Source organism: Sinocyclocheilus grahami, unplaced genomic scaffold, assembly GCF_001515645.1.
Source record: "Sinocyclocheilus grahami isolate Dianchi unplaced genomic scaffold, SAMN03320097.WGS_v1.1 scaffold37.1, whole genome shotgun sequence".
In the NCBI taxonomy this organism is placed as follows: Eukaryota; Metazoa; Chordata; class Actinopteri; order Cypriniformes; family Cyprinidae; genus Sinocyclocheilus; species Sinocyclocheilus grahami.
In genome coordinates this window covers 4629066-4639878 of record NW_015505216.1, presented here as the reverse complement: position 1 = coordinate 4639878, position 10813 = coordinate 4629066, and the positions used below count along the sequence as shown (strand labels likewise).

The window sequence follows — 10813 nt, the reverse complement described above, 5'->3', positions numbered from 1 at the left end:
ATTTCAATGGAACTAACTACCATAGTTAGCTTACGATGCTTTTGGGAAACGCACCCCAGTTCAATATTTAGTCTGTGATCATACTGTCTGATATTTTCTCATGCTGGATTTATATGTAGATACAAATGCCAAAAAGAGACAATCGAACGGGGAAAAAATTGGTTTCGCTAAATAGTGTATAAACCAAATAAGGTCTATATTTTCTACTTTGTCTCTTATATTTGAGGCTACATAGTGCATTGTTTTAATAAAATACAATTTTTCATACATTATTGACATTTTCATTATTAGCCTTAAGATTTATATTACGTTTTAAGATCTTTTTGCTTTTATTTCTCTCCCTAAAAATACACAAAAAAATTAATATGCAGAAATGATGTGTTATTTCCTTTTTTCCAGTTCAGTCTTCTTTGCAGATCAGTTTGTATATAATCAAGTCACAAATTGATATGACATGTTAAGTTGATAAAGCACTTTCATATTAGTATTTTTCCGCTCTCATGATGTGTACACTAATGTTCAAAGGTTTGGGGTCAGCCATATTTTTTTTTACATTTTTGAGTCTCCTATGCTCACCAAGGCTGCATTTATTTGATCAAAACCACTGTAAAAACAGTAATTATGTGAAATATTACAATTTATTTGAGGGTTTTTAATTTAAAATGCAACTTTTGAAAGATTCCTTAATGAATGAAAAGTTCAACAGCATTTATTTGAAATAGAAATCTTTTGTAACATTATAAATGTCTTGACTGTCACTTTTGATCCATTTAATGCATCCTGAATAAACATTAATTTCTTAAATAAAAATCATACTAACCCCAAACTTTTGAACAGTTAACTAGCTGGTTGTGAACAGTTTGCAGCAAGTAAAACTCACTCGAATTCTTTTGTCCATCTACTATCTAGACATGGCCTGTAATTTTTCACCAGAGTCACATGAAGTCTAAATCCACACTAATTCCTTCCCTCAACCCCCACCACACTCCACACTTTCAGCAGCCACACACACACACACACATTCAGGACTCTGTAATTTCATGTACTGACTTCAGTTATCAGTCATATACTATTTAGTTTCAATGCTAAGAATATATTGCAACATTCAGTTGTTGATTATGAGTGTTTCCTCTTTTCATTTCCTCTTGGAGCAATCTTGTTACTGACATTCCTTGTTTGCTCCTCTATTTGTTCTTTGATTCTTGTACTGTTTATGAATTTGAGATTTTTAAAGGTGAATAAAAGTTTCACGGTGAAAAGTTGTCATGATATTTTTATTTTAAAATAAACATGACTAAATTCATCTGTAAGTTCAGTAAAACAATCAGACCTCTCACACGTGCTGCTTTGTGTAGAGAGATGAGGCAGACAACGAGAGATGAAGAAAGAGGGAGGAGAAACAGCTGCAATGGAGGAAGGGGAGGAAGAAAAAAAACATGACAGCTATTTCTCAAAGTCAGAGTAAACAGTTCTGTCTAGCTTTGCGTAGAAAGCTTTTGACCAAAATGAGCGCTGGACATCAGGCATTAAAAAAAGCAGCAGACTGAAAGGAAGCAGACCGAAAGGACACACTCTCACACTCACTGTTTAGCACACTCCCAGTTACACTGTACACATGAGTGCTATCAAGAACATGTCATCTTACAAACACATCTTTTAAAATGTTGCTTCTGTTGAGCGTAGGTCACAGTGCTGCTGACACTCAGTAAAGCCCTTTACTTTTCTTCAGGTCCATTTTTTGTAAATCTGATAGACAGTTGTAGTCATTCCATGTCATTCCCAAAGCAACCTAAAACAAAAAGCAGGGAAGTTACTTAAACCTCACTTGCTATATCTTTATTATTATTTTATTAATATCCTGTTGGACTTGACAGTTTACTTGATATTAATTGATATTGATTGGCTGACACGGAAATACTTTTTTTCAGTCTGCATGGAAAACAAGTTGTATTTATAAGATATTCAGAGTTATGCTCAAGGGACTTAGTAGTCAACTACACATCCACATATTTTCCCCAAGTTATACTACCGTTCAAATGTTTGGGGTCAGTAAGTTTATTTTTAAGAAATTAATACTTTTACTCCGCATGAATGCATTAAATACATGTAATAGTAAAGACATTTATAATATTATAAAATGCCAAATAAATGTTGTTCTTGTAAAGTTTTTATTCATCAAAGAATCATGAAGCAAAAGTAACCTGGTCTCCAGACAAATATTAAGCAACACAACTGTTTTCAACATTCATGAAATAAGAAATGTTTCTTGAGCAGCAAATCAGCATATTAGAATGATTTATGAGGATCGTGTGACACTGAAGACTGGGGTCATGATGCTGAAAATTCAGCTTTGCATCACAGAAATAAATTACATTTTGATATATAGTCAAATAGAAAACAACTATTTTAATCTGTAATAATATTTTTACAGCATCGCCGTTTTTCTGTATTTTTGATTAAATAAATGCACCCTTGGTGAGCATAAGACCCCAAACTTTTAAACGATAGTTTGCGTCAGTGAAATAATTAATTAAATATCTTAATTATTTAAATCTATGTAAGATAAAATAGCCCTTAAACAGCACGTTCAAACAAATTCGACTGTAATTTGTTGCTTTACATGTCAGTAGTCTAATACAATTTACAACAGTGTAAAAATAACTGATGACAATAAAAAGCTGCTATTCAGATCATTTTGAAGCTCATCTTGTGAGTCAACCGTACAATAATCTACATCATGTTTTAGTGCTAAACCTTGAAATCATGCTGAGACAGGTAGTTCTCCAGGTGTAAAGGATCCACTCCTTCAGGTAAAGGTCTCTTCAGCAGATCCTTAAGGGGGAACTGGGTCGTATTAAGAGCAGCTAGAGCATCCTGCACCAAAGTCAGCTTTTTACGCACCGTGCAGTCCTGGAAAAATATTTAAATGAGATTTCAGTGTAAATTATATTCCTCTGTACATGCGCATGTATATGATGATGATGATGTGTCCTTACTCACCTGTACTTCCTGTGTCAGTCTCATCTCCCATGAAGGGAATATATTAGTAAAGGTGAGAGGCTCTGCCCCTTCTTCAATAAGATATGCCATGGGAGGCCGTCTAGGATTCCTCTCTGAACACAAAACACCAACAATAACTTCCAAATCAGAAACAGAAGGCTGTGTTTTTCTAATATCTATTTGCCCAGACTCACCTTTGCAGTACTGTAAAGCAGTCTCCATGGCGCACTTCTTCTCTCTGTCCCAGTGGGGGCGCTGTGAGACTGAAGATTCACAACTTTGCCATAAATACACCTCCAGATAGTTATCCAGCAGGAACAGTGCTGCCAAGAGAATAGTACAACATCATAGCAGTGTGAGAGAAAAATAGTGGGATTTGAGACTTTAGTCTTTGCAACTTTACAGATCTTCTTTATGCACCAAGAGCTTGTAACAGTTCAAAGAGAAAGGAAAAATTGAAATCGCATCATATGACCCCTTTAAGATTTATCTAATTTTAAACGTTTGTCTGTCAACTTCCTTAAGTACGAAACACATCGCTTTAAGTGTAGTGTTAAAGACTTTTTATCTGCACTTGTGCTTCTGTGTACAGTATGTGAACTTGCTTACTCTCACCTGGATGTGGCACAGCATATAACTTATCCTGGAGGAAGGGCATTGCTGTAATGACACCATTCACGTGGGAGGGGCTAATAAGCTCCACCCCTTTGAAAGTTCCTGATTGGGCACTCAGGTGATAAAGGCGGGGAGTAAAATTAAATTTACCAGGATCTAGAAGAAATGAAATTCATCTCTTGTGAAAAAATGGTTGCAAATGTTCATTGCTTGACAATTAAGTTACAGGCTCACGTGGGATTTATCAAAGTTTGTTATACATCACACCTTGTAGCATGCAGTCATATGACTTCCTGTCTTGTGGTCCAATAGCATTCCAGAAATCTGCAGGCTCTTTCCCGTCCTCCACTTCCTGGACATTCATAAATCTGCCAGTTCTCAGACTCAGCTCAGGTGGGCACCTAATCATCACATTAACCACATGTAATCAAGCACAATCTGGCAACGTGCATCTTTTATTATGTTTTATGAGTTCACATAATACAGAATTGTAAAGGTGTTGCTCACATTTGTGTGAGGCGTTGGACGGTCTGCTTGGCCACCTGACGTGCTTTGCTGTGGGCTTTGCAGCCATGCCACAGGTAGATCGCCCCCTGCTGGCTGTTCAACAAGATCAGTGAGCCACGAGACCTCAGACTGGAGCAAGAGCACTGTACCTCCAACAGTCTGCCTTCCACTGGGACGTCACCCTTCACACAGAACAGATGCCAGCCTCCTGAAACACATACCAAACATATGACGTCAGATGTATTGAGTGGGCCCATAGTAGTGGAGAGGATTAGATATTTCAATGACCAGACCTGTGTCTCTGCTTTGTTGTTGTCTATAAATGACCATTCCTCCCTGGAACAACTGCAGAAAACAGGGCGGCTCCTCCCCTTCTGTTACAAACACCTGAGAACTACACTGATTGGTCAGTGCTGATGACAGGCCCCGCCCACTGACATTGGAGTGCCGCCCCTTCCAGATGAAAAGAGCAGATCGTTCCTGACCTATTGCCATTTGATCTCCTGTGAAATAGTAAAAAAATTACTGACACAAATAGAAGATTGTTTATATACATTTACACAGAATAACTTAAACAACTATTACAAAAATATTTATATTTTCAAATTTTTCAATTTTCAAAAATGTTAATGTAAGTTCTACTGTATATATGCACAGTATAGAGACAGATACAGCTAATTAATTTATTATGTTTTAAAGGTTTAACGAACAAATATAAACAACAGTATCATTCATAATATTTTATTACTTTAAAATTGTAATATTATTAAATAATATATAATATATTATTTTATACTATATAATATATAGCCAAATACATACATTTTTGTTACTTTGTTAATTTCATTGTTTTGATTTTAACCAATAAAGTTTACATTTATTTTTCTAGAAGTGAGTTTTGCACCTTTTCCTCAAGAAATATTATTCTTATTATTCTAAATTATTATTATTATACTTTTATTCTTCAAAAAAAATTATGAGAGTAGTCTAAATTAATTATTTTCAGAATTATTTCTAAATTAATTCATTATTCTAAAGTTTTAACAAACAAATTAATAGATAAATAATATTCCCCTTGATTATATTTACACCTGATTCAGAATCGCTGCCATAACACAATTAAGGCCATTCAGTTTAAAAGGTCTTACCCTCACATGAACTCACCTAAGGCTGTGAGGCTGTACGTCCAGCATACAGCATATGTACTGCCCTCATTGAACTGTCCCAAGCTCTCTGGGAAAACCTCACACTCCTCACCCTCTGAAATAAGCCACGTTTTCACTGCAAGGGTGCATAACTCCGCCTGCCGGCCATCACTCAGAGTGACCGAGTCCCATCCCCTTCGTACATCCACACCATCCAGAACAATCTGAGACACCCCTGAGAGACAGACTCCGCCGAAGAGAGCTCTGGCATCACATGACCACTGCTCAGCCGACACTGGCTGGGGAGATGACTTGAGTGAGGGGGTCTGGAGAAAAGACACAAGACATTACTGAGCTAGAAAGAGAGAATATGAAATTACTTCAAAGTGAAAACCAATCACCAGAGGAGAGTAAGAATATAAAAAAAATGTTGAGGATGACGGAATCCATAAGTATGAAAGAAAAACATATGACATATATATCATAACTTGTGTATATCAGTCTCCTCACCTTCACCTCCTCTTGTACGGATGGAGCAATGTTATTTTTGTTCACATTTGTCTGTGTAAACTTCTCTTTGAACAGTATCGTCTCGTTTTGGTCAAACACACGGCCAAAAAGTGCCCAGTCTGGCCGTCCAATACCCTGCCTGAACACACAAAATTAGCACATTTGTTTATGATAACAAGTAATAGGTTATGCAATAGGGTATTCCACTGACTGCTTTCATCTTAAAACTAATTTTTATTAATTCCGTGGTACAAAAAAATATATAATAGCATTATTTTAATTTAAAAAAATTATATACTGTACGTTTTACATAATTTATACATTTACACAAACAAATGGAGTTCATGCAGCTCAAGTGCTGCTGTTATTAAAAAAGGGACAAAAGAGACATTTAAATTTGTAATAAAAAAAACTGTATTTATTTTAAAGAATGCAAAACATAAGTATTTTCACTAGTGGACTTTTACACTCCACTGTAGCTCAATACATGAAAACACTCCTATTCCAGTGAACGTACTTGTGAATATGGGCACTGCCACCAGAGGGATCCAGAGGGTTGATCCTGCAGTTGCTGTAGTCATACGCTCCGTCCCAAACCTGCTGAGCCAGCTGAAGGGCCAGTTTCCTCTCGCTGGGGCCCACATCTTTACCGTGCCACAAATAGAGCTCGCTGCCGAAGTCAAACAGCAGAGTCTGAAATGGAAAAAGTACTGTCATTACATTTCACGAAACACCTTAAATGCGGTTTCATCATGTATAATCACAAGCTGCATATAAAGTAAATGTCATTCTTTAATAGTATGGAGTAAGATCAGGACCTGAGAGGAGTTCAGAAGACTGAGGTCCGGTACGACAGCCCAGCCCTGCTCATGAGGACTGAGTCTGACCCCCTGCAGCCTATAAATACAGTTTGACTCTGATATGGCTCTCTCATAGTGCTCATCATCATCAGCACTGTCTGGACCTGCAGAGAAAAACATACATACGCAAACATACAAATGTCATTTGAGCAGTTTTGATAAACAAAACTGTTTATGATAGGAAATGTTCAGTTATGTCTCTTGCCTTTATACTGGGTCTGTCCCCCGAGAAGGTTCCAGAACTCTGCTGCTTGCAGACTGTCTGTATTTACACCTTCATCCAGGTGAATAACACCTGTTGCCTGACAACCCAGATCCCTCTGGGTCACAATCACCGAGGCCATTTCAGACGCCTGGAACAAACCATTAGTCAACATCCAGGAGCTAAAGCCCATTCCTCAAAATCCCATTCACAAAAAAAGACAACAATAATACTACATGTTTAGAAATGCAAGATCTTAATTCAATTAAATGTAGTATTTGAGATTTACCTGAGCTTAATAATAACTTAATTACATATTATTATTTTATTTATTACATTTATTTCAATAAAATACAATTTATCAATAAATAAAAACACTTCCTTAGTATTTTATATCTTGTTGTACACCCAAAAATATACTGCTTACGGTGGAAAAATTATTGTAATGGCTTAAACAGGAATCTATGGAAGCCCATTTATGCCACTAAATAGAAAATAAAAAAAGGTAATTGCAGGTTTTTTAGGTTTTATTTTTGCAATGGCAAGTTTACATCTCACGATTCTGACTTTTTTCTCAGCATTGTGATACAAAAACTCAGAATTCATATTTTTTCTCTCAAATGCAAGTTTGTATCTCGCAATTCTGACATTTTTTTCGCAAATGAGTTATAAAGGCCAATTCTGAGGGGAAAAAAACTGATATGTTCTCAGAATTGAGAGTTTATATCTCGCAATTCTGAGAAAAAAGTCAGAATCGCGAGATGTAAACTCGCCATTCCGAGAAAAAAGTCAGAATTGTGAGATATAAAGTCGCAATTTCCTATTTCTCACAATTCCGATTTTTTTTCTCAGAATTTAGAATTTTCTTTAGAATTTAGAGTTTAAATCTTGCAATTCTACGTTTTTTCTTGCAATACTGACTTTATAACTTGCAGTTGCGAGTTTATAACGCACAATTAAGAGAAAAAAATCTGAATTGCAAGGTGTAAACTTGCAATTGTGAGAAAAAGTCAGAATTGTGAGATAAAAAAGGTCACAATTAGCCTGTATTTTTATTCAGTGGCAGAAACGGAGTGTGTGTGAACTGATGTACCTTTTCTCTCTCAATGGTGTTGGAGAGTTTTCCAGTCCAGAGGAAGCAGTGTGAGGGTGTGACCAGCAGAAAGCAGTCGCCACTGTTAAGAGAGCGTGATACTGGCTCCACCAACCGCACCTGCACCTGCCTCCACCCTGGATGAACAGAAACATGCACAGACAACATTACCTACATTACTCTCGTATGAAACTCTGAGGATCTTATGGAATTTCCAAGTAAGAAAACCTGAGAAATCAAGTGTGCTTCCTTGCCTAATGCAAAAAATGAAATTTTACAATTCAGTTTTGGGTCGGTACGATTTTTTAATCAATACTTTTATTGAGCAGAAATGCATTAAAGAAGAACATTTAATGAATATTAGATACGCCATCATACCTTTAACCTGCATGAGCATAAGTTTGTTGTATGGCACTGTGGGTCTGCTCCCTTTTCCAGAGGAAGAGACATCAGCTGGGGTGCAGTTAGAATTTTTCATAGCTTGAGTAATAAAGTGATAAAAAAAAGAAATATGTTTAATGCTGTTAACACATTAGATTAATCATGACAAAATAGTTTATAATCAGCTAAACCTAAAAAATTGTCAGTGCCTTGACTAATTCAGGAAGATAAAACGGTTACAAATTTTCATTGTAAACCTGTATTATTCTCCATTTCGCTGTTTTCTTCAGACTGCATGAAATCCTGCTGGATATCTTCTCGAGCAGCAAGAGCACGTAATGGATTCCTCGAACCCTGGGTCCTGCGGGACGGTCGAACTGAGCGCCTGTGCTCGGCTACAGCCGAGCTCAAACTAAACACAAACAAAGCGTTAACCTGTATCCTCTCACACACTGAGAAATCCCCCACAGATATGCATGTACATTGGTGTGTTGGTCTGACAGAGAGTGCTCAGGTCGGACTCTGTGTCTCCTCCAGTGGTCAGACATGCTGGTAGTGCAGCGGGTTCAGAGGTCATCTCAGCACCAAACATCTGACTCTCTTGGACTTCACTGGCACAAACGGTTTGTGTTTCTGCAAAGAGTTTGGGAGAGTCTTCCTCCTCACAGCTTGCCTAAAATAATGGACAAACTGAATTAGCTGATATTCTAATATACTTTTTAATATCCATTATTATACTTAAATGTTTGAATAGACTACTGTTCAAAAGTTGGGATTGGTACATTTTTTTTATGTTTTGGAAAGAAGTCTCCTATGCTCAGCAAGGCGGCATTTATTTGAACAAATATACAATCAAATTAAATATTATAATTTAAAATAATTGTTTTCTATTTAAGTATATATTTTAAAATGTAATTTATTCTTTTGAGAGCAAAGCTAAATTTTCAGCATCATTACTCCAGTCTTCAGCGTCACATGATTCTTCAGAAATCATTATAATATGCTGATTTTCTGCTCAAGAATTTTTTTTTTTATTATTATCAATGTTAAAAACATTTTTGTAGTTGTTTAAATATTTTTGTGGAAAGTGATTTTTTTTCAGGATTATTTGATTAATAGAAAGTTCAGAAGAAGAACAGTAGAAATTCTAGAAATATAATTTGTTTGTATCAATGTAGAATTCTTTATTTTCACTTTTGACCAATTTAATGCATCCTTGCTGAATAAAAGTATTAATTTCTTTCTTTTTAATCTTACTGACCCCAAACTTTTTAAACAGTATTGTCTATGTATCTTAAAAATACCTTGACTCTCCCTGTCACCAGTGGTTGGGTTTGAGTGGTTGTGCAAACCTCCTGAGCTTCATAAGAAAGACTCCTCTAGAGAGGCAAAAAGAAAGAAGAAGAGTATAATAATAGCAATTGTCTAGGTCTGCCGGTCGAAGCTAAATCAAATCAATGACATACCATTATTGACAGTTAAATGTTGAAAATGTTTTGCTCAAATAATCTGTGGAACTTAATATGACAAGGCAGCCAAAACAAAAACAAAAACACACACACACATTCACAATACAATATACAGTAAAACAGACGCACCAATGTTGTGTTGAAAAGCACAGGCTTAGAGCAATAGCAGTTTATGAACACATTCATTACATTCACAGTCATATTATGAAAATTCACACCAACTGTTTAATGTGGACAAAAAATGAAAGAATTTCTCACCTCATTGAAAAACATCACATATTGAGGTGTGGAGCTTGAACGAGAGTATACAGAGGAAAACACAGGCTCCTGAGAGGAGAGGAGAGGAGAGGAGAGGAGAGATTGGTTGGTTGGTTGGTTGATTCATTCATTCATTCATTCATTCATTCATTCACCTGTAAAAACACATAACAGTCTTACCCAGCATTGAGTTTGGGGGTTAGACTCAGCTGTAGTGACATTCTCATCCTACAGGGAGCAGTGTGGAAACCAGGGAGGAGAAAGAGAAGAGGAAACATAAGACTGACACCTGTGACTCACATGCTGCATGCCAATGTAACACATGCACCACAAAAACACATGCTGATGCATTCATTTAATCACAAAAATATGAATAAACCTCAAACTTTAGCTCTCTGTGAAAACACAATGAAATTATCATCTACTGTACCACACACATACAGTTCACAAACCTGTGGCGCACTGCTTAGACTGATATTGCACCTTTCCGTAGCATTTTGCTTCTCCTCTTCTTTCTCAGCTCCTTTTGAGTCTGTCAGCCTGCGGACAAGATTTTCTCATTTAATAGGGTCAAAACTACTGCTGTCAAACGATTAATTGCGATTAATCGCATACAAAATAAAAGTCTTTGTTTGCATAATGTATGTGTGTGTTCTGTGCATATTTATTATGTACACATAAATACACACACATACAGTATATATTTAGAAAATATGTACATGTATTTACATGTCTATATTTATATTCATATAATTTATATTATAAATAAATAT

At 36.2% G+C, this 10813-nt stretch overlaps 1 protein-coding gene across 2 annotated transcripts in view; it reads right to left on the bottom strand.

Annotated features, from left to right (window-relative positions):
- Positions 1-1268: 1268 nt before the first annotated feature.
- The window catches only part of LOC107581739 (supervillin-like), a 46962-nt gene continuing 37417 nt past the window's right edge, over positions 1269-10813 (bottom strand). For both annotated transcript variants that reach the window (XM_016267390.1, XM_016267389.1), the window contains 21 exons: positions 10493-10580; positions 10221-10268; positions 10041-10109; positions 9618-9692; positions 8796-8986; positions 8571-8725; positions 8311-8412; positions 7933-8069; positions 6843-6990; positions 6596-6741; positions 6295-6470; positions 5778-5916; positions 5287-5593; positions 4416-4625; positions 4123-4330; positions 3883-4016; positions 3616-3771; positions 3195-3323; positions 3001-3113; positions 2755-2910; positions 1269-1789 (listed from right to left, as the gene is read on the bottom strand). In XM_016267390.1, the coding sequence (XP_016122876.1) occupies positions 1703-1789; positions 2755-2910; positions 3001-3113; positions 3195-3323; positions 3616-3771; positions 3883-4016; positions 4123-4330; positions 4416-4625; positions 5287-5593; positions 5778-5916; positions 6295-6470; positions 6596-6741; positions 6843-6990; positions 7933-8069; positions 8311-8412; positions 8571-8725; positions 8796-8986; positions 9618-9692; positions 10041-10109; positions 10221-10268; positions 10493-10580 (2974 nt within the window). In that variant the 3' untranslated portion in view covers positions 1269-1702. The remainder of the gene's footprint in view (positions 1790-2754; positions 2911-3000; positions 3114-3194; positions 3324-3615; positions 3772-3882; positions 4017-4122; positions 4331-4415; positions 4626-5286; positions 5594-5777; positions 5917-6294; positions 6471-6595; positions 6742-6842; positions 6991-7932; positions 8070-8310; positions 8413-8570; positions 8726-8795; positions 8987-9617; positions 9693-10040; positions 10110-10220; positions 10269-10492; positions 10581-10813) is intronic.